General features: G+C 51.6%; 1 protein-coding gene across 1 annotated transcript; it reads left to right on the top strand.

Annotated features, from left to right (window-relative positions):
- Positions 1-7137: 7137 nt before the first annotated feature.
- AMBP (alpha-1-microglobulin/bikunin precursor) lies at positions 7138-21101 on the top strand. The gene is made up of 10 exons (XM_003925206.4): positions 7138-7386; positions 8673-8815; positions 10371-10447; positions 11211-11327; positions 12106-12207; positions 15460-15506; positions 18509-18590; positions 19655-19822; positions 20141-20314; positions 20959-21101. The coding sequence occupies exons 1-10, from the start codon at positions 7270-7272 to the stop codon at positions 20988-20990; spliced, it is 1059 nt and encodes a 352-aa protein (XP_003925255.1). The 5' UTR covers positions 7138-7269; the 3' UTR covers positions 20991-21101.
- Positions 21102-22651: the final 1550 nt, after the last annotated feature.

The raw sequence follows: 22651 nt of genomic DNA, 5'->3' as shown, positions 1-22651 counted from the left end.
GGCCTCAACCACCATGCCAGGTGCCACCCAGTGGGACCACAGAGGATCAGCTTCTCTCCGACTTAGGAACCCCTGAGGACAGTTGGGGTGCCTTCCTGAGACATTGTTCTCCACCGAAGCCAGGCACAATTCAGCAAGACCAGACAAGGCAGAGGCACTTTGATAAAGCAGAGGAAGGGTCTCTCTCTCTCTCTCTCTCTCTCTCTCTCTCTCTCTCTCTCTCTCTCTTTCTCTCTCTCTCTCTCTTTTCAGGCGCAGTCTCGATCTGTTGCCAGGCTGGAGTGCAGTGGCGCAGCTCACTGCAACCTCCTCCTCCCGAGTTCAAACAATTCTCCTGCCTCAGCCTCCTGAGTAGCTGGGACTACAGGCACCCACCACCATGCCTGGCTAATTTTTGTATTTTTAGTAGATACAGGGTTTCACCCTGTTGGCCAGGAGGGTCTTGATCTCCTGCCTGCGTAATCCATCTGCCTCAGCCTCCCAAAGGGCTGAGATGACAGGCATGAGCCACGGGGCCCGGCCGAGGCCAGGAGTTTCTAAACCTCCCCACCAATGGTGGATCCTTCACCATCCCAAACCAAAGGGATTCTTTAAAAAGTACCCAATGCCCAAGTTGGAACCTAGACAATGAGAAGCACAGCCCTGCAGTCCAGCCTTTGTCCGCAGAACAGGGCCCTGGGTGGAGGCAGGACATCCCCGGGGTCTCCAGGTTACAGACCTTTGGGCAAACCCCCTCCCTTTCCCAGCCTCTATCTGCCCTACATACCAGCTGCGGGAGGCTGGGCAAAATAGTTCATCTCTTTGAACCCCAGTTTCCTCCTTTGTAAAGTGGGGATAAAATTAGTTTACCCTATGAGGAATTAACACATGCTCACAGTGGATGACGTGAGAACTAGAAATGAATTCATCTAAACTGTTTAGAACAGAGCCTGACACATGGTTAGGGCTAAACAAATGCTAGATGTTATTGCTGTTATTATTACCAATGGATGCTTTCAGCGTAAACATTCTATCATTTCTGTACTTGCAAGGGAGGAACTGTGTCAATTTCTGGACTCTCATTATTACAGACTCATGAACTTGTTGACATCCAGCTCGGCTAACTCCTTCCTCCAGGGAGACCCTCCTAACACAGATTCTTCCAGGGAAAGAAGCGGAGAGAAGGATTCTGTTGCCCAAGGGCAAGAGCCAGCGAGGGAGGCGTTCCCACCGCTTTGCCAAGGCAACTGATTCAGAGAAATTCATTTGTCTTCACTGAAGAAAGGCCAGTGAGAATTTCCAGAGAGCTCTGCTAGCCTCGTGGTTTCAGGAAAGAGCAATTTGAGTCCTTCCAGAGATGTGGGGTTGCATCAACTCAATCAGTCAGGAGTTGGGACAGGTCCCTGGAGGTCGTGCTTCAATGGACAATAGGATTGGCCTACAACAAGCAAGAATATACCTGCGTCCCCTTCCTGAACACAGACAAGGCCTTTGGAAGTTTATTCTTTGGTAACCCTTTCCTCAGGGGTGCAAAAGAAGCTACATCCTGGGCCACAAGCTCTGTCCCCAGGGCGCTCTGATCTCAAAGACGCACTGAGCTCCAAAGATCATAGGGGCAGGATGCTTCTCGAGGCTGAGCCACCCACTCCTACAATCAGGAACCTGGATTGACAACATCTAAGGGCACCCCTGACCCAGGGCCAACATTTATTATTTACTAAGCTCCCCAAGAAGCAAGGACATGACATGCTTCTCATCATTTAATTCTCATCCACCCCTATGAGCTCTTATTAACCCTCTTTAACAGAAGAAAAGGAACGGTGAAGTGTCTTAGCTAAGATCAAGCTGGCAGGAAAGGGTCGCGGTCATGGCTGGAGCCCAGGTCTGTCTGGATATAAAGTTCAGCTGCCTCATCACCGCAGCGTGCCGGACGATGCCTTGGGAGTACTCCAGGCCACAATGTAGGGACAAACTCAAATTTGATGACTCAAGGAGAAGCCACAGCAGAGCAAGGGGTCCTTGGTTTATAAATTGTGCCATTGAGTAGCTCAATCATTCCTTCCTTCCTTTGTTCATTCGTTGATCATAAGGTCAAGGGATTTTGGCTGTGGTGAGTCCCATTTCCCAGTCTCCCTCAGCTCTCTCCTGCTGGGGTAGTCCTTCTTGGGGTCTGACCTGAATCTCCCCCATGGTTCTGAGTAAGTCAATCAACACTGTTGGCTGAGCACCTATTATGCACCAGCACAGTGCTAGGCCTCAAAGAGAAAGAGAGGGTCCAGACTAGGTACGGCAGACACTGAGATGGCCCTGGGCTGGGGAAGGGGGAAAACGGGCTGTGAAGAGTCCAATGACGGAGGACCCATCAGCTCTGGGGTCTAAAGAACGTGGCTTAACGTCTGGATAAGAGACAAGACGGGATCAGCAGAGTGCCTGAAGTGTCACAGACGCAGATCTTGCTTTGAACTTCATGTCTGGGTGACCTTCAACGCATGATCACCTGATCTCTTAGCTTCAGTTTCCCTACCTGCAAAATAGGGCTACCAGCAACATAAGATTCTTTTTTCCTTCAACTTTTGTCTGAAGTTCTGAGGTACATGTGCAGGATGTGCAGGTCTGCCGCATAGGGAAACATGTGTCATGGCCGTTTGCTGCACAGATACACCCATCACCTAGATATTAAGCCCTGCATCCATTAGCTATTCTTCCTGATGCTCTCCCTCCCCACCACTCAAGAAAAAGATTCTTTTTTTTTTTTTTTTTTTTTTTTGAGATGGAGTTTCACTCTTGTTGCCCAGGCTGGAGTGCAATGGTGGGATCTCAGCTCATTGCAACCTCTGCCTCCTGGGTTCAAGCGATTCTCCTGCCTCAGCCTCCCGAGTAGCTGGGATTACAGGTGCGGGCCACCACACCCAGCTAATTTTGTATTTTTAGTAGAGATGGAGGTTTCACCACATTGGCCAGGCTGGTCTCCAACTCCTGACCTCAGGTGATCGACCCACCTCGGCCTCTCAAAGTGCTGGGATTACAGGCGTGAGCCGCTGTACCCGGCCTTCAAAAAGATTTTTAATAGAGGATTCAGAACGACATGCTCCCGTGGTGATCCACGTGGACTTGGCAGACAGAGCTTAGCAAAGTCATAGTAGCCTTCGTGGTCTGCAGCAACTGCACCCAATTCTGGTTCCCCAACAAAAGTTTTTTTGGGGGGTTGTTTTTTTTAAAGGGCCCCAACCAAGCATCAAGCTCTCTAGCAGGGTAAGGATGGGCAAGGTAGACGCTAAATGTTTTACATTCACCAGGGGATTTTACATGGGCTTGGGGCAAGGAAGTCTGGGCGCGAGCCCTCATTGTACCTCTTTGAGCCTTTTTGCTCCTGGCCTCTGTCTCCATCTGAACAGAATTATCTGTGAGCGAACCCTGGTGTGTCTTTCTGGAAGTTCTCTGCTGCCCCCTGGTGGACAAGGGAAGCTCACACCTTAGCGCAGTTCCACCTACGGATGGAGTCCTTAGCTAGACCACACGCAGGACCAAGTGCCTACAATGATAGGGTCCCTCAAATGTACACACCTTGGGGTGCATCTTCACAGGTGACCCTCATCCGGTTATTACTTCAGCTCTGCAGCCAGGGAGGGAAAGGACTTCCCCATGGTCCCCCGGCAAGCCACAAGGACTAGGACTCAAGTCTCTGGATGGCCTTGATCTTAGAGGCGGATGTGTAGGGGTGAGTAACGATGCCTAGAAATCACAGGGCAGTGAGAACACCCCTCCACGTCGCCGGCCATGGAGTTATGGGTGCTGTGCAGCTCCAGCTACGCCATGGAGCCCCTGAGTGGACAGGCTGTGGCTCAAGGCGGTAGAAGGGGAACAAGGTCAGACACTGGAGGCAAGGAGAGGTCACCCTGCCATTCCACCAGGAACCGCTTCCCCTCCACCACGCGCCCACCCCCCTGCACTGTTGTCTGACTCACTCCTACTCTTGGGGTCTGACTCCCCTGCCCTGGCCTCTGCGTCCCCAATCACTGCAGCCCCCATCCTGTCTTATCATCATCTCACGTCGTCTGTTCCCCAACCCCAGGTCTTGAGGGAGCTCCAGGAGGCCTGTCATATGCCCATCCTGTCCCCAGCACCAAGCGTGGAGTGCGTATTTGGCAAAAGAATAAGTGGACACATGAATCAATGATGAGGGGAGAGCCTGGGTGCTGCAGTCAGGCCTATCTGGCCCCAAGGTCACACCGGGTGACCTTGACCAAGTCCCATTCCCTCCCTGAGCCCCAGTATGTGCATCTGAAAACTGAGGCCTCAATTCCATATTGCACTGGACACCCTGAGGCTCTGAGGCCTCCTGTAAGGGGCAAGACCCTCCCCCACAACCAAATGGTTTTAGAACTTAGCAATTCCCATGGTCTCTGCCCTAGGAAGGCAGGGACCCCAGAACCTCCAGCCTCCCACCCCAGCAGCCAGAAGGGGAAGAGGGGGCGGCAGCTCTCTGACCACTGCTGGCCTTGCAACCTTGTGCCCCAAGGTTAATTTTTAAAAAGCAGTCAAAAGTCCAAGTGGCTCTTGGCAGCATTTACTCTCTCTGTTTGCTCTGGTTAATAATCTCAGGAGCGTAAACATTCCCGGAGGTAGGAGAAGAGATCAACATCCTGGACTTCTCCTCTGGGCCGCTCCCCACCCCCAGGAGAGGCTAGGGCGGGGTTTCTCCGCCCCTGTGAGTCTCAGGCCTCCCATCTGGACAGTGGGGTTGGTAACCCTGGTCATGTAGGCCTAACACGAGGGGCAGCGAGCCATCTTGATGCACTATAAGCAGGCTCAGCAGGGTGATTTTATTCCTATTAATGGTTCATTGTTATTTATTTATTCTTATACCAGGCCTGGCTTCTCCAGAGACGGACGCCCTGAGCCACCACATAGGTAAGGCAGTGGACAGTTTACAGAACACGTCCTCACATGTTGTCTCTCTTGACCTCTTGACAGACAGAACAAGAACTGTTATCTGCAGTTCGCAGATTAGGAAAGTGGGCTTTAGAGAGGGAAAGCCACCCCCAATGTCACACAGAACAAGGAGAAGTTGGGGTTACCACTTCCTCGCTACCATCATAAACCAAATCATCAAAGATTAAGGAACTCTGTGAACACAAGGAACACAAAGATAACTGTTCCAGAAAGCTAAACCAAGACAAGTTTAACTGTGTTAAACTTACATCATGGCTTTGAGCTTCCTAGCAGCCAAAGCAAGAAGGGAATGCCATCACTGGCCAAGGTTAGGGTGACGGAGCAAGAGAAACACATTATAAATAGAAGCACACTTGTTCCGGATACCAGTGAAAGAGGGATGGACTGACTGAATCTTACAGAAGGGACATGATACGCCATTTTTTTCTGCACTGACTGCGTAGGGAACCCCTCTGTTCTCACATAAGCAGGGATCTTATTCTTGGGACTGCCTGCCTGAAGAATTCATTCCCAGCTCTAGCAGACAGGTGGCTGAGAGTATGGAATGTTCCATGCCAAGAGCAGGAATGATGTAAAGACAGTAGCTTTGACGACTGGAGAAAGGAAATTCATAGAGAGGCCTGCGGTATTGTGGGCAAGAGTGTGAGCTCGCAGACAAACTGACCTGGGTTAAAACAAAATTCTCATTTAAAATCTTAAATTTAGGCTGGGCATGGTGGCTCATACCTGTAATCCCAGCACTTTGGGAGGCTGAGGTGATAGGATCACTGGAGGTCAGGAGTTTGAGACCAGCCTGGCCAACATGGTGAAACCCTGTCTCTACTAAAAATACAAAAATTAGCCAGGCGTGGTGGTTAATTAATTAATGACAATTGATTAATTAATTAAACCTTAAGTTTAATAACTACCATATTAGTTTCCTAGTGCTGCTAAGAAATGTGTCTTCTCGCAGCGCCGGAGGTCAGACATCTGAGACCAGGTGCCAGCAGAGCCACATTTCCTCTGAAGACTCGAGGGAAAGTCCCTCCCTGCCTCTTGCTAGCTTTTGGCGGCTGCCATCAGTCCCTGGCCATCTTTGACTTAACAGCTGCACACCTCCCGTGTCTGCCTCCGGCTTCACACCACGCCTTCCCCGTGCGTCTCTCTTTGTCTCTGTGTCTGAGTCTCCCTCGACATTCTCATAAAGATACTGGTCATTGGATTTAGGACCCCTGCCATCAGTTCGATGCCTCATCTAACTAATCACGTCGGCAATCAGGTTCATTCTGTGGTTCTGGGTGGGCATGGATTTTGGAGGGGGCACTGGTCAACCCTCCCCAAACACTTAGCTCTTAATTCTATGCTGGGACTGTCCTGGGGCATTGCAAGTTCTCACTCAACAAGGCCAGGAGCTAGGACTGTGATTACCCCCATTTACAGATGAGGGAAACAAGGCACCGAGAGGTAAAGTGACTTGCCCAAGGTCACACAGCAGTGAGTGCCACCGTAGGCTGTCTGGCCCCATGTCCATGGTCTCAACCACGCCTTTCCCAGCTACTCCACTCCTGGCTAGGAGATGCTGGGCAAGTCACTTCACTTCTTGGAGACTCAACTCGTCTGCCTGTAAAGGGGGCAAATAGCGCCTACGTCATAAGCTTGTTGTGGGGATTCAGCGGATGCCTGTGGCACATGTTAAGTGCCTGGTACGCAGCCAGCACAGAGCAGGGGCCCGGTGAACGGAAGCTCACAACTGTCATCATCGTTAACATCTCTATTACTTGCCAAGGCTAGGGCAAGCCTGGGGGTGGGAGAAGGAGCTCTGGGGACAGGATACCTGGGTTCTGGTCTTGGTTCTGCTCATACACCTCCCTGAGGTCTCTGGCAAGTCACTTCCTCTCCCTGGGCCTCAGTTTTTTCCTCTGAGAAATGGGCCCAATCAGGCTTCACCTGCTGGCTCACAGGGCTCTGAGGTCCTGATGGCATGACTCAGCAGAAAGGCCAGGTCGCCCCACCCTCACTTGCCCCCAGTGACAGGTGGGGAACCTGTGTGAAAGACTTTTGGGGGACCGAGCCCAACTCTGGGGCCCCAGGGCCCTATGGTGCTTGGCCAATGCCTCTTCTGAAGCAGCCAACCCAGCCTCTTGGTACCGCTGACCCCAGCCAGGCTACAGGGATTGATCGCAGCTGGCCTTGACGCCGTGACTGACCCCAGCTGAGCAGGGCAAACACTGAGGTCACCTGCAAGCCACAGGCCCCTTTCCCAGCCTCAGTTCACAGCTACCCCAGGCAGGGAGGCGGTGGCCCTTCTGTCGCTAGACCGAGCCTGTGGGAGACACCAAGCCCGAGGAGCCCAGAGCCATGAGGAGCCTCGGGGCCCTGCTCTTGCTGCTGAGCGCGTGCATGGCAGTGAGCACCAGCCCAGTGCCGACGCCGCCCGAAGGCATTCAAGTGCAGGAAAACTTCAATCTCTCTCGGGTGAGGCTGCCGCTGTCTGTGCTGGGGTGGAGGTGGTGATGGGCGTGCAGGCAGGTGGGTAATGCCGGGTAAATGCGCCTGTCTCGGTGTCTCTGGCTCCCACTCAGCCGCTCTGGGATTATGGGATCCTTGAAGGTACAACTGAATCCCCTGCCTTTCTGTGGGACTCTGGCTGACTGTGAGTCAAACGTCCTCACTTTCTGCATTGTCCCCGTGGGCTCCAAAGGGAACCCTTGTGTTCACGGGGACCCACTCCCGGGACGGCCTTGTCCTGCCTGCCTCATGTGGGCACCTAGCTTTGCCCAGACCTCCCTGCCCACCCCGCTCCCAGCCCTCTCCCTGTGCTGTCTTTCCCTTGGCTCTTCCTGCATCCCCTGCCCATGTCCCAGCCTGACTGGACAGAGACCTGGGGTGGGCATGTGGCCGGCAGCTTTTGGGTTGGGCGTGCGGGGCTTATGGGAAAAGGTGAGGCAGGACAGAGATTGCAGTTGGGGGACATTCGGAGGCTTAGGCACAGGGGAGACCTGCACAGGGGCGGGAGTTTATCCTGCGAGGTGCAGTTCCAGAGCTGCCTTCCAGCCCCCGCTCTGCCCTGAATCCCAGGGTGGCTTTGAGTAGACGCTTATCCACCTAGGGCTCAGTCTCCATGTCTGTATGAAGGGTCTCAGACCCTTCTAGCTGTAGTGTCATGGGTTTTGTTTACTTCTAGGGACAAGGAAATGTTGTGGCAGAGGGGCAGTGAGGAGCAGGTCCCCTGTGGCAGTCTGGGCACATTGGCCCGTTCCACGGGAGCGTGAGGGTTCCCTCAGCCGTCTGTGCACTTTCAGGAGGAAGAGGCAGGAGGCCTGTCCTGAATGACCCCATCATGTTCATTAGACTTTTGAAATGCTTCCCAATATGAGGCTGTGGGCTACCTTGCGAGGTGGGGAGTACCTCATCATTGGAGGAGGAAAAGACAGGACTCCAGCTCTTGGGGAGCAGTGGTTGATGGAGCTTTGGATAGATCCCACATCTCGATTAGAGTAAGCCCTTCTGCAGGGCAGGCTGGGACCCCAGCCACATACCTGCTTCCTGGGCTCGCTGTGGTGCCTGAAACTCCACTCTTGGGGGGTCTGTCCTCCCTTGAAGGCGTGTGGTCGCCAATTAGTTGTAAGACGTTATTCCTTAAAAAGCTAAGTCATTTCGAGGAGGAGGAGGAAGAGGCGGAGGGTGGGGAGCAGATGTCAGCCAGGTCTGCTTTGAGGCCTGAGACTGACGCAGACCCCCAGAGCTCACCTGCCTCCTAGATCTACGGCAAGTGGTACAACCTGGCCATCGGTTCCACCTGCCCCTGGCTAAAGAAGATCATGGACAGGTTGAAAGTGAGCACGCTGGTGCTGGAAGAGGGCGCCACGGAGGCGGAGATCAGCATGACCAGCACTCGCTGGCGGTGAGCTTAGGGATGGGGCGGGAAAGCCCAGAGGGACCAAGAGACCCCCGTGCCTTCCCAGCGCCCCCCCACCCTGGGAAGTGCAGATCTCTGCTTCCAACCCAGACCTTCCCGCTGAACCCAGATCCCTCTCCTCTCCTCCACCAGGACGGCCCTTTTCAGGTGTCCTATCTCTTCCTCAAGGGCAATGTCCCAGCACTGTGCCTGCTCTGCAAACTGCTGCTCCCCCTTGGATGTTCCTTAGCCCCGTGTGGGCACTCCCACCCCCCAGGGACCCAACCTGGGAACTGGGCTCCTCTCTCCACCGTCACCCATCATCAAGTCCTGCCCGTTCTCCTCCTAAATCCCTGCAACCTGCTTGCTTCTCCCCTCCCCAGTGCCACCGCGCCGGTCCAAGCCACATTCCTTTCTTTCCTGGCTGTCTGCCACAACCTCTGCACTCTTTCCCCACCTCTGATCTCTACCCTTCCACCCCATCCACTCTTCACCCGCTAGCCAGAAAGATCTTTTGAAAACTCAGATCTGCTCAAGACTCTTCCATGACTCCCCACTGCCCTGGGAGTAAGACTCAAACCGTTGATGTGGCTTTCCAAGACCCTCCCAGCACCCAGAACTCCCCACCACACGCTCTGCCATGTACTCTGAGTCCTGCCCACGTGGACCTTCTGTCGGTTCTGGAACTCTCACGCCTCCAGGTCTTTGCACCTGATGTTCCTTTTACTGAGAGCACCTCTCCCCACTTCCCCGGGCGAATTAATTCCTGTGGATCCATCAGAACTTAGGTTTCATGTTACCTCTTCCTGGAAGCCCTCCCGGACACCCAGGTTCAGGTTATATGCCCCTCTGTGTGCCCGAAGAGCACCTCACGTTCTACCTCCCACCCATGTGGCACTTCTCACACTGGTTACATCTGCCTCCAGCCTGCCTTCCTGCCCCACACGATTGCAAGCTCCAAGAACTCCAGGGGTTGGGGTTTGTCTTTTGCTTTCTTATGTACCCCCGCATGTAGCACAGGGCTTGCTACATAGATACTGCCCAATAAATGTTCATTGAGTAAACAGTGCTCATTGGAACAGTAATAGCTAATACATGTATAGTGGTTCCTCCAAGCTCTTTACATAGGTGGGGTCAGCAGATCCTCACACTAACCATGTGAGGCAGAAACTATCATCATCCCCGTTCTATAAATGAGAAAACTGGGGCAAGAGAGACACAGCACAATACACGAATGAGTGCAGGAATTCCTCACTCCACTCCTCCTGCCTCCGTAGCATGCGTAGATTTTGATTAAGGAAGGCAGTTCTAGAGCTGGCTTTGCTAGGAGGCTGGCAAGGATGAGTCTCTTCTCTGTCCCTCCGTCATATGTAAAACGGGGGTCTCTTGGGGCCAGTGTGAGGATTAAAAAGACATTTGGAAATGTTCATTTCCAAATTAAAAAGCAAACAAAAAAACTCCCCCAAACCAAGGCATTTGGAAAGAGCCCTGTGGGAGGGTGGGGTGTCAGGAGCATGCTCTCTACCAGGAGCGACCTTCCTTTCGGTTTGTTCATTTCTAGGAAAGGTTTCTGTGAGCAGACCTCTTGGGCTTATGAGAAAACAGATACTGATGGGAAGTTTCTCTATCACGAACCCAGTAAGTCGAGTGGAAAGAGACATGCACATTCTCTCCTTTGCTTGAAAATACCTTGGTCTCCTCAGCTCCCTCTGCCTCTGTAACGTTTTTTTCCCATTTAGCTGTCATCGAGCCTTCCAGACAACTCCTCCTCTTCCTCCTCCTCCTCCTCCTCCTCTCCTCCTCCCCTTCCCTCTCTCATTCCTTGTCCACCAGTACCCTCGCCCAGAGTAAGTGATGGTGCTGATTTCACCACTCTTCATGTCTTCTTAGGTACCTGCTATCAGCTGATAAAAATTTACTAAGCATCTACCATGTACAGTGAGCATTATGCTAAGTGAGAGAGGGATTTGGACATAAATTTATCTGTTAGTTCAGAAAATGTTTATTGAATATGCTCTATGTGCCAAATAATTATGTTAGGGCTGAATATATGAATGTTTGGCAAGATAGATGGATGAATGGACAATGATTGGTAACTGAATATTTTTATATATATATATATATATATATATATGGATGGATAAATGAGCCAATCAGTCAGTTACCTAATAGGTAAATTGATGGGGTAATGGGGAAAGAAGGAAGGAAGAAAGGAAGGGAGATGGATTGATGTATGGAGAGGATAAATGGATTGAGTGATGGTGGATGAAGTAACGTGAGCACATGGAGGAGATAGATGGGTGGATGAGGAGATGATGTGTGGGTGAATAGGTGATGGACCTCCCGCGAGAAGAGTCTTCTGCCTACTGATCCCTTTGGTCTGCCTGCATCTCCCATGCAGAATGGAACGTAACCATGGAGTCCTATGTGGCCCACACCAACTATGAGGAGTATGCCATTTTCCTGACCAAGAAATTCAGCCGCCATCATGGACCCACCATTACTGCCAAGCTCTATGGTAAAGGCTGATTACTAGATGTGCCCACTGGAGTTGAGGGTGGGAGGAAGTTGATTTGTGGACAGCGGAGTGTGTAAGGACGGGGAGTTTTGCTTCCTTCTGATAAAACTCCAATTTGGAGAAAGGTGCAACCATTGAGTCACCCTGGAGGAGGCAAAATTCTCTTCTTTTGATCTCTAAAATTCCAGGCCCAGAGAATTACAGGGCCTCCAGGCCCTTAAAAAGAATCAGCTGGGACTGGGTGCTGTGGCTCATATCTGTAATCCCAACACCTTGGGGATGTTTACAGAGGCCAAAGCAAGAGGACTGCTTTAGGCCAGGAGTTTGAGACCAGCCTGGGAAACATACTGAGACTGCCATCTCTAAGAAAAATTTAAGAATTAGCTGGGCATGGTGGCATGTGCCTGCAGCGCTAGCTACTCAGGAGGCTTAGGTAGGAAGGTTGCTTGAGCCCAGGAGTTTGAGGCTGCAATGAGCCATGATTGTGTAACTGCATTCCAGCCTGGGCGACAGAGCAAGACCCTGTCTCAAAAAAAAAAAAAAAAAAAAGAAGTAGAAAAGAGTCCTCTTTGTGGACTCAGGAGACCTGGGTGGGAACCTGGGAGGGACCCCTCTTCCTCTTGGGAGCCTGTCTTTCCCTAAGTGGATCAAATAGATTAAACTGCATCAGTAGTTTTCAAATTTTCCCTAAGTGAAAATCACTGGACAAAATCATTTCAGGCCCTTCCACTCCAGGCACCTGGTGGTTCTAGGCATCTCCTCTGCTTCCTCCATGCAGGGCGGGAGCCACAGCTGAGGGAAAGCCTCCTGCAGGACTTCAGAGTGGTTGCCCAGGGTGTGGGCATCCCTGAGGATTCCATCTTCACCATGGCTAACCGAGGTACATAGCACCCCCCACCTCAAATTCCTGGCCCATCTTCATCCCTTATGGGCCCCAGAGACCATCTCCGCCCCTGGATCCTTACTGTAACCCTCTGAGATAAAGAGGGGCCACAGCCTCCCCTCTATAGTGAATCAAGAAGCCAATGGATTTGCTCCAAGTCTCACAGCTTATTCCTAGCAGAGCTTAGACTAGAACCCATTCCGTGTTCATTCTACTGCCATGTGTCTCAGGGAGGTGGTAGCCAGAATCCATAGCTACCTCTTAGGAGGCAAAAGAGCATTGGCTCAGGAATCGGAGTGTTAGGGGATCTTTGGGGCATTGCTTTTCTGGCTGGAAACCGCTGTGGCCAGTGGTATCTTTGCCTGAGTTTTGCTTGGGCCTGCTGGGCTTGTTCCATCCGCTTGGCCTAGCAGGCTGTGCCTGGCTCTCATGCTACTGGCCTGGGTCCTACACTTCGAAGGGAGACCGAGACTCAGGCATGAAGCGGCAAGGGGTGTGTGGGTGAGCGTGGGGTCCAGCCACTGCAGTCAGACCCGCTGGCTGCTGCCATGGAGTGGGCAGCTCCAGGTGCTGGCATGGGCGTCAGCTGTCTGTGAGGGTGTGGCTGGACCAGGTGCACCACAAGCAGCTTCCCAGCTGGCACCATGGAATGCAGTGGTACCTGGAAGCTTGGAGATGCCACGAACTGCAGGGCCCCAAAGAAAGAGTCACAGTCCTGGTTCGGGGAGCTCCCTGGTATGGGCTCCCCAAAGGGCTGCAGCTTTTCTCTCCTTCTCTTCACCTGCAATGTGGTGGGCAATGGGCATGTTTCAGCCCTGTTTGTGTTACAGTTATTTTAACCTTGCCATTTGGTGGGTCCCAAGTTCTTGTCCTGTGACAAGAAGGAAGGAGGTAGGCAGACAATAGGAGGGTGAGCAAGATGAAGGGGAGTTTTACTGAGCAATAGGACAGCTTGGAGGAGACCACAGTGAGCAGCTCCTTTCCACAGCCAGGGTGTTCCAATGAGTGTTCAGCTCCTAGCAGAGAGGAGTCCCTGGAATGGGAAGTTCCTCTCCACAGGCAGGTCAACTGCTGAGGCTGCAGCTCTCAGCAGAGGAGCCCCCAGAGTGGGTGTCTCCTCTCCACAGGCAGGTCATCTTAATGTCTCCCCTTGTCTCTCTGTCCTCTCTTCAAATCTGGCTGAGTCTGGGGTTGTCATCTCTGTCCTTTCTTCAAGTCTGGCTGAGTCTGGGGTTGTCATCTCTGTCTTTTCTTCAAGTCTGGCTGAGTCTGGGGTTTTTATGGGCCTCAGAGGGGAGGAAGTTCATACTGTCTGGCCCATGGGTGGCCATGGGGAGGCCCAGGGAAAAGCACTACAAGCTCTCCATCTGGCTCACAGGACTGGAGGCCCAGCCCCCAGACTTCAGGCCCTCCCCAGCTTGAAGGTGATGCTTCACTGTGGACCAGCCCCCTTCCACTCAGAAGCCTGTCAGCTTCCTGCTACTATTCATGGCACCCAGGCTGTTCATGCAAAGGGTTGCCTGCAGGCCAGTGCCAGATTGCCATCAGCCCCCACTTGGCCTTCTTCCCATGCTTGTTGGTACCCAAAGTCTGGAGGGCTGAGGTGGCAGGGGACTGGGGTGTCAGCACTTCCCTGAGCGTGTGCGCACCTGGCCAGCCTGCAACAGTACCCTGGCTTGGCCTTAATCTTGCTCTGAGATCAAAGCAGGAACCAACAGCAGGGAGAAGCCAGGCAGTGGGAGCAGGCACCCCAGAGTCTGCGGTGGGCAGGGGACCTTCCTGGGCCCCTGAGAGCGCAGAGATGCCTAGGTCAACAGCCACAGCAGGGTGGCTACAGACATATTCAGGGAGCTCCTACCCCAGCAACTCAGAAGGAGGAGGGCTCCCACTGTGCCCAGCTCCCACCAATTCCATGGAGTGTGCAGCCCCAGCCATACCCACTACAGCCTGGGGCAGGGGCTGCAGCTCCAAGCTGGGTCTGTGCCAGTGTCTGGGGCTGAGGTGACACAGTGGCAAGCTCTCTCCATGGCCCCAATGCTCAGGGGTGGCCTGAGGCTCTCCTTTCCTAGCTTGCAGCCCTACCCGAGGGTGGGGCAAATTCCTCCAGGAGTAGACTGCAGGCCCCAGGCTTAGCCGCCAGGAGTGTCAGGCTTGGCAGTCACCCCAATGTGGGGCAGACCCTGGGGACATAGTGGCCCCCAGTGGCCCCACACAGAGCCTCCTCACGAGGCACAGGAACCCAGTGCCCTCAGTGGGATGGACATGGTGGTCACACCACTGGCTGGGTCACTTAAGTGGGTGCAACTCCCATTACCTGTCCTGGGTCCATGAAGCATGGTCCCAGCTCCAAGCTCCGGGCCCACCTCCATGCTCTGTGTGCAAGTACGGCACTGCCCTGGGCCCAGGTCTGCCTCGGGGACCCTCTCTGCCCAATTGCATTGCTCCTCTGCTGACAGGTGACTTGGCCCAACCCCACTGTGACGGCCCCCAGGGTGGCAGGCTCCAGGGGGCTTCTAGGGGTGGGCTCCAGGACTGTCTACCTCCTCCCACACCCTCTCTGCCCTGATGGTGGGCCAGAATGGCAATGCGGGCTAGGGTCTAGAGCAGCAGAGGCTCTGGGCCTGGGAGTGGGTTCTACCTGGCTACACAAAGATGGGGGCAGCACAGTTGCCCCCCTCAGGGACATAAGGCACAGGGGTCCCAGCTCCACCACTGCCACTCCCACAGTCACTCCTACCACCACTGCATGTGCCTCCCCCATTTGATGGCAGTGGCCACTCTGGATGGCCCACTGCTGCCATCACAAGCACCTGGATTCCGACTTAGCTAAATGTGGCCTCTGGCTAGCCACCCTCTCAGAGCCTCATTTCCCTCATCTGTAAATCGGGCATAATACTGCCTTCCTTAGAAGTTGCTATAAAAGGCAATGCAATAAAACCATTAAGCCCAACAGCACTGTGCTCATAAATGCTCAGCCAGTGTTCGTTATTGCTATTCTGCCATGATGCCGACAAAATGATGCAGGTGGGGTGGGGTGGGGTGGACAGATGGGAATGATGGTGCAGCCACCAGTCTGTTGCTTTTCCAGTGAATGGCCTTGAGCGAGCCACGCGGGCAGGACCATTGATGAAGTGGACTAAGGCATGAGAAGTTCCCAGCACGATGCTCACCAATGTTACAAATCTGGGTCTAGGATGGCCCCTAAGCCTGGTCCTCTTACTCATGCCTCTCTCCTGCTCTGTGACCTAGGTGAATGCGTCCCTGGGGAGCAGGAACCACAGCCCATCCTACACCGGGTGAGTGCCTCAGCCCCCCACCCCACCCCACTGAACTCTGCCCCAGGCACGCTGCACACTTGATCCTGCTGTGGTAGGAGGCAGAGTCACGGGGAGGGGTTGAGAGAAGGTAGTGATGGGCATGAGTGTTGAAGTCAGACTCACTGGGGCTCCATCTTGATTCTGCCACCTGGGATAGCTGATGATCCATCTGGACCTCACTTTTCTCATCTTTGAAACAGGATGATTACACTTACCTTCCAGGCTTGTGGTAGAATTTAATGCCATATAGAGAAGTTCTTAACACAGTGCCTACAAGCGTCTAAAAGAAGTAAAACACTCAATAATGAAATAACAATACTCAATAATGAAATAATGATATTCAGTCCATGCAAATAAATCAACTAGTCTCCCTAAAAATCAGCAAACCTGAGAACAAACAGCTTCTCAAACCATCTCTTTTCCTATGTTGCCTCCTGATTTTTGGGGCTTCCTTATGCATCCCTTTTATTTTCCTGCCATTTGCCATGTTGATGACACTTTCTTCATTCTTCTCTTTTCTCTGATCATTTGGAAAATTACATATCCTATTCTACTGTTGTATGTATGTACATGGGTGTATATCTGTGTGCATACATATATAAGTGTAATATTTATTTAGAAAAATATTATTGAAAATTGAAAAACGACGAACCCTCCACAAAAAGACAAAATGTCCCTGTTCCTACATAGAGTCAACAGTTAACACATTATATATTTGCTCCCATATTTTAAAAGAAAATGACCATTGCTCTTATAAAACTAATAAATGCTCACTATAAAGAATTAAAGTAATGCAGAAAAGTATAAAGATAAGTAAAAGATTTGTTGTTGTTGTTTTTTAATCACACCACCTCAAAGCTATCAGCAGTCACACAATTTCTGAGATCTTGCCACACACGTGGCAAAGACTTATAGAAAAAGGACTTATAGAAAAAAGGACAAATTGATGATCATATTTAGATATACTATTATTAAATGGGATTATACTACAGGTGATATTTTTAATTTTTAAAAGCATTATTTGTAGTTTTACTTGAATTTTTTTTTTTTTTTTTTTTTTTGAGATGGAGTCCCACTCTGTCACCCAGGCTGGAGTGCAGTGACATGATCTCAGCTCACTGCCACCTCTGCCTCCTGGGTTCAAGTGATTCTCCTGCCTCAGTCTCCTGAGTAGCTGTGATTACATGCACCCACCACCACATCCAGCTAATTTTTATTTATTTTTTTTTAGTAAAGGCAGGGCTTTGCCATGTTGGCCAGGCGGGTCTTGAACACCTGACCTCAGATCTGCCTTCTTTGGCCTCCCAAAGTGCTGGGATTATAGGCAAGAGCCACTGTGCTAGGTCTTTTGATTTTTTTTTTTTTTTTAAAGAAAGTAAAGTGGACTTCTTGAATTTCAAATTTATTCACAAGAAAGTTGATGTCCTAAAGATTCTTCTAAAGTTAAGGTTGTGAAAAGACAATTTAAGAGGCTGCCATCGCTGCGTATTTTTAAAGAGTGGATTCTGACTGGCATGAGATGGTATTTCAATGTGGTTTTGATTTGCATTTCTCTAATGACCAGTGATGATGAGCATTTTTTCATATGTCTCTTGGCCACATAAATGTCTTCTTTTGAAAAGTGTCTCTTCATATCCTTCGCCCACTTTTGAATGGGTTTGTTTGCTTTTTTTCTTGTAAGTCTGTTTTAGTTCTTTGTAGATTCTGGTTATTAGCCCTTTGTCAGATGGGTAGAATTGCAAAAAATTTTCCCATTCTCTTGGTTGCTGGTTCACTCTAATGCTTGTTTCTTTTGCTGTGCAGAAGCTGTGGAGTTTAATTAGATCCCATTTGTCTATTTTGGCTTTTGTTGTCATTGCTTTTGGTGTTTTAGGCATGAAGTCCTTGCCCATGCCTATGTCCTGAATGGTATTAATAGCCTAGGTTTTCTTCTAGCATTTTTATGGTGTTAGGTCTTATGTTTAAATCTTTAATCCATCTGGAGTTAATTTTTTAATGTTCAACAATTTTCTGCTTTCACATATTCATTTCCATCACTGTTGGCTCCTGTTATATGGATGTATGTCATCTTTTTTTTTTTTTTTTTCTTTTGGTTGCATGTCATCTTGAATTTCAGGGAAGGTTTAAGTCTTCCTGTTTCTTATTGCCATCAACCTGAATTCCAGAATATCCAGAATGTCCCCCATTTAGTGAGGATATTTCTTCAGCACAACCCAATTCTGGCAGTTGCAGGGTTTAACTTGTCCCATGATTTTTCTCTGCTTCTCTATCCTCATCAAGGAAAGCCTATATGCCACCAGCTTGAGACTGGTCTGGAAGACAGTAGAAATTATTGACAGTTTTCACAGTGTGTTGCCCCTGAAAAGGAGATGGGAAATTCTGAGGTTACTACAGGTACCTTCTGAGTTCCAGGTCTCACCTGTGGGCAGGGTTGCTGTCTACTGGCCAGCAGTTTCCTGGTCATCTCTTGACAGCTTTGACAGCCTGCCCTGCTCTGCAGTCCCCACCACCACAACAAGGAGTTAGGATCAGTCTCAGGGTCCCTTCTTTCTCTCTGGATTTTTTTTTTTTTCTGCAAGCAGCTAATGATGATCTGGTCAGCCCTTCCTGCAGACCAGGTGCACCAATGCCTTCACGTCTTTAGAGTGAGGGTGCTGCTCTCCCCTGGCTTCCAGCTCTGGGAGATAGCCTTCTTTCATTACTATATTCTTGTAGGCACTTTGGCTGGAAGTTGGATATGGGGCTATTGTCCTAACTCATGGTTCTGAATTTCATTTCAGACCAGAAATCTGTCCTGTGATGCCTATTCGGGAATTCCGGTTGATGCTTTTGGGAAAACAGTTCATTAACCAGTCTAGGAGCTGTGTTCCTACCTATACTCTGATTCCCAAAGCAAGTTGTTCATTTGTATATTCCAGGGGTACAGGAAAGTAATAGTGGCAAGGGGTGTGCAACTGCTTCTTCTCTTTCTGTCCCCCCAGAGAGCCCGGAGGGCTGTGCTCCCCCAAGAAGAGGAAGGATCAGGGGGTGGGCAACTGGTAACTGATGTCACCAAGAAAGAAGGTAATGAGCACCTGCCTTTTCACCCCCCTCTGCCATACTTCAGAGAGGAAAGGCCACCTTTGGCTCACCCTGGCTGCTCTCATCACTGCAAAGTCTCTTTATCTGTTAGAGGCTCAAGGGCTGGACTGAGAAAAGGCAAATCAAGTACTCTGCACTCTGCCACGGGATGTGGGGGCAGAGTGAGGAGCATGAGGCATGGTCCTGGGCTTGAGAACTGTCAGCTTCATAATGAGACGCTGGTCCTTGCCCTGTCTGTATGACTGTGTGGTCTCCTAGCCTTGGTTTCCTCTTCCATATTATGGGATAAGAACCTGTGGGGCTGAACATCAGGGCTCTTGTAGGAACAAGTCGGGCAGGGACATGGGAATGCTTTGTGTAGTTGACAGTGTTCATCCTCTCCAACTCGCTCAGCATACCCTGAACCTGCTCTGCCCCAGACCCTGTCCTGGGCACTGGGGTCATACAGACCACTTGTGTCATTCTGGAATTCCTGGTCTAGTAGGAGGCATCCAAGGGAGAAGGTTATGGACCCCAAAGGAAGGGTCAGTTAAAGGGCGGGGGAGCTGAGAGGTTTGAGGGGTGGGGGCATCAGGAGACCTCATGGATAAAGGGGAATTCTTGTGTGTCCAGGCAACCAGGTTAAGTTTTATGAAGGGTGGCATTTCAGGGGGCAAGGAACAATGGGAGCAAATGCAGGATTGGTGGGACGTGGTGAAAAGGTCAGGCTGGCCAGTGTGGTGCTGGTGAACATGTCATCAACTACTATTACAGAGTTTTGGGGGCAGACAAGACCCATACAGGGGGACAGTGGGTCTGTGGTTCACTGGCAACTCCCCATGACATGGAGTGGAATGTGCACTGGTTTTGGAGGCAGGGTTTTAAATCTTCTCTCTATGTGACCCTGGGCAAGTTACTTCACCTCTCTGACGGTCAGTTTGCTTATCTAAAAAGAGTTGATAATCCTTTTCGTGAACATTAAATGAGATGACGCATATTAGGCACCCAGCCTGATCACAGGTACACAGTCAACACTTGGTCAGTGCTGCTGGTCTGCCCCTCCCTAGATTCCTGCCAGCTGGGCCCCTTGGCAGGCCCCTGCATGGGAATGAGCTACAGGTATTTCTATAACGGCACATCCATGGCCTGTGAGACTTTCCAGTATGGCGGCTGCATGGGCAACGCTAACAACTTCATCACAGAGAAGGAGTGTCTGCAGACCTGCCGGACTGTGGGTGAGTGCGGGCCCCCACCCCGGTGCACTCAGCACCCTCAAGACCCCGTCCCTCCAGTAAACCACCTGCTAATTGAAAAGGTAGCTAAGAGAGAGCACTCCAATAGAACTCCAGGAGGTTTCCTGAAATCATAGGAATTCCACGTTTGGATGTGATCAGGACTTCAGGCAAATCTTTCTGTGGGCATCAGTTCCCCCATCTGTCAAAGAGGGATGAGGTGTTCTAGATGAGCAGGGCCCTCCAGCTCAGCAGCCCCATGTATGTCTGATCAGCTGTCACAAGGGTTTCTCATGTTCCATGCCTCTCCCCACTCCACAGCGGCCTGCAATCTCCCCATAGTCCCGGGCCCCTGCCGAGCCTTCAACAAGCTCTGGGCATTTGATGCTGTCCAGGGAAAGTGTGTCCACTTCATCTACGGGGGCTGCCAAGGCAACGGGAACAAGTTCTACTCAGAGAAGGAGTGCAGAGAGTACTGCGGTGTCCCCGGTGATGGTAGGCAGCCCTGCGGGGTACCAGGCTGGGGCGAGGCGCTGTGGGAGTCCAGCGGGGAAGGCCCTGGGAGGAGCAGGGGTCTGGAGAGCTGAGGTCAGGACTCTCTATCCGGTAAGCAGCCCATCTACTCTCTGAAATGGGATCGAGCCAGGGGCCTTACCCCAGCTAGAATTGGGCCCAGGGGAGGTACTAGTCAGGCATCGGCAGAAGGTACGTAGGGCTGGCTGAGTGGGGCAGAGCTGGGCTCTGCTTCTGCGCCTGCAACGTTGAGCAAGTGCCAGTGAGTGTCAGTTTCCTCTGTAAAATGGGACAAAGCACCTGCCTTCCTGCCTTTCAGTACCTGATGTGGAGTTAGTACTCAGCTAATGGCAACTGCCGCTAATAATAACAACAATGGCACAAGGATGACAGTGATAGCCTTCCAGGGAACAGCAACCATTCAGGGTGTCTGTGCCTTGATTTTCCCACTGGACAATGGCACCTGCAGTGAATCAGAAGAGGAAAAAACTCCAATCGTTTTGTGGAATGCCCTTTGGCGATCAGTCATTCAGCAAGCAGAGGATACTGGCCCCGGGTGATAGCTGCCTTCCCTCCCCTTGAATGTCGCTGCCCACAGACCCCTCCCTGAGTCTCTGTGTCCACAGGGGACGAGGAGCTGCTGCGTGTCTCCAACTGACAACTGGCCGGTCCACAGGTCAGAGGATGGCCAGTGTCTCTCCCGGGGTCCTGTGGCGGGCCACACCGAGCAACCTGGGTCCAAATAAAACCGCAATTGTAAACGCTGAAATTCTGTGTCCTCATTGTTCATCGTCATCACAAGTATAACCGGGAGGCAGAGGGGAGAAAAGTCCAGGGTGGGGCGATCTGCAACCCCAGCTTTCCACAGACATGAAAACTCCGTTGGAAACGCAATAGAACTATCTTCAGTACATGACATTGGCTATGCATGTTATGAAACAAATCACAGCTCTATTTACAGTAGTGTAAAATGGGATGATTTTGTTTTGTTTTAATAAGGTTAGGAAAGAAAGGAGGAAGCAGCTCTGGGAACTTGTTTCTGGGAGAGGTTTGATGGGTCATCAGTGGCCCAGGCTCAGAGGGAATAATTGTGCTCTGCAGTGCCCAGGCAGCTTGGGGCAGACAGCCCACAAGTGAATGAAATGAGTCCCCTGTGCTTTACCACACCAAACACCTCCCCGGAGGTTTTACATCAGCTGCAGCCACATCCCCAGAACCAGCTGCCTGGAACTGGAAAGCCTCAGGTGTTTCTTTGCATGGCTCTGGGGACCCCATCCCCTGGGACCTTCCCCTGGGCCTTTGTCTTGGAAGGAGAGTGCTCACCGGCCTTCGCATCGTGACCAGGGATTTGACTGTGACACTTGCTGCAACTTTTCACTAAAAATAAATTCACAGTGCTCATCTCAGAAGGCACCAGGAATCTTTCCCAGCCCTTGGTCTGGCCCGGCTTCTCATTCTTAGGAAAGGGACTAGGTGGGCTGTCTAGAGCAGCTCAGGACACACCTGGCCCAAGAGCAGGACTCCAAGAGCCTCCAGTGTAGACACACAGGCTTTACAAACATCTGATTTATAAACACCTCTTGCTATCTGCATCCACCCAGAGCCCCAGCGGCAGCTGCGGCCGTGGAGGAATTGGAAGCCCCAGCTTCGTGGGCTCTGATGTGAAGAGCTGACCCTGGCAGAGAAACCCAGGCAGGGACCTACCTCCTCCCCTCTGTGGGTGACCAGCATCCTAAGGGCCGATGGCTAGTCCAGTCCTGGGTTCATCTTTTATGCTCATTTGCTTGAGAGACCGGCCAGGACAGGAGGGATTCCATAGTTCCGGTTGAGGGGATAAAGCTGGAGACAAGGACTCGGGGTAGAAAGCTTTGCAGTCCCCTGGGCCAGACACATCAAGACCCTCCCTTTGTCTCCCCCAACATCAGAGCATGGGGCTTCCGGGTTCTAACAGAGAAGACTGCCCGGAGGGTCAGCATCTGTGGTCACAGCCAGGACTTTCTGGGCGGAAGCAGGTGGGGTCAGGTGTAGGGAGACATGCAATTGTCCAGAAGTGAGAGGCCATCCGGCCTGGGACTGCCTAAGGTCCTCCCATCCTGTGTCCACATCCTGTTCCTTCCACACGTGCCTCCCATGCCAGGGCCGGCCAGCCACGGGAGTTCAAAGAGTGATAGTTGGAAGTGACTTGAACTGAAAGACAAATGCTTATGTTGGAGGGAGTGCACTGCAGGGGCACAGGCCAGCTTCAGCTGGTGGGTGGACATGTTGCTCACGAGGTATTTTTTTATGTTTTCGAGACAGGGTTGCGCTCCGTCTCCGAGG

The sequence above is a fragment of the Saimiri boliviensis genome, chromosome 2 (genome assembly GCF_048565385.1).
Source record: "Saimiri boliviensis isolate mSaiBol1 chromosome 2, mSaiBol1.pri, whole genome shotgun sequence".
Taxonomy (NCBI): domain Eukaryota; kingdom Metazoa; phylum Chordata; class Mammalia; order Primates; family Cebidae; genus Saimiri; species Saimiri boliviensis.
The sequence above is the reverse complement of the archived record's forward strand: the minus strand, read 5'-3'. Positions and strand labels throughout refer to the sequence as shown.

Bases quoted from the DNA above. Each gene is read 5' to 3' on its own strand.
- AMBP (XM_003925206.4), top strand. From the start codon at position 7,270: ATGAGGAGCCTCGGGGCCCTGCTCTTGCTGCTGAGCGCGTGCATGGCA. The intron at 8,816-10,370 runs GTGAGCTTAGGG...GTTCATTTCTAG, and splicing joins ATGACCAGCACTCGCTGGCG to GAAAGGTTTCTGTGAGCAGA. The intron at 12,208-15,459 runs GTACATAGCACC...TCTGTGACCTAG, and splicing joins CTTCACCATGGCTAACCGAG to GTGAATGCGTCCCTGGGGAG.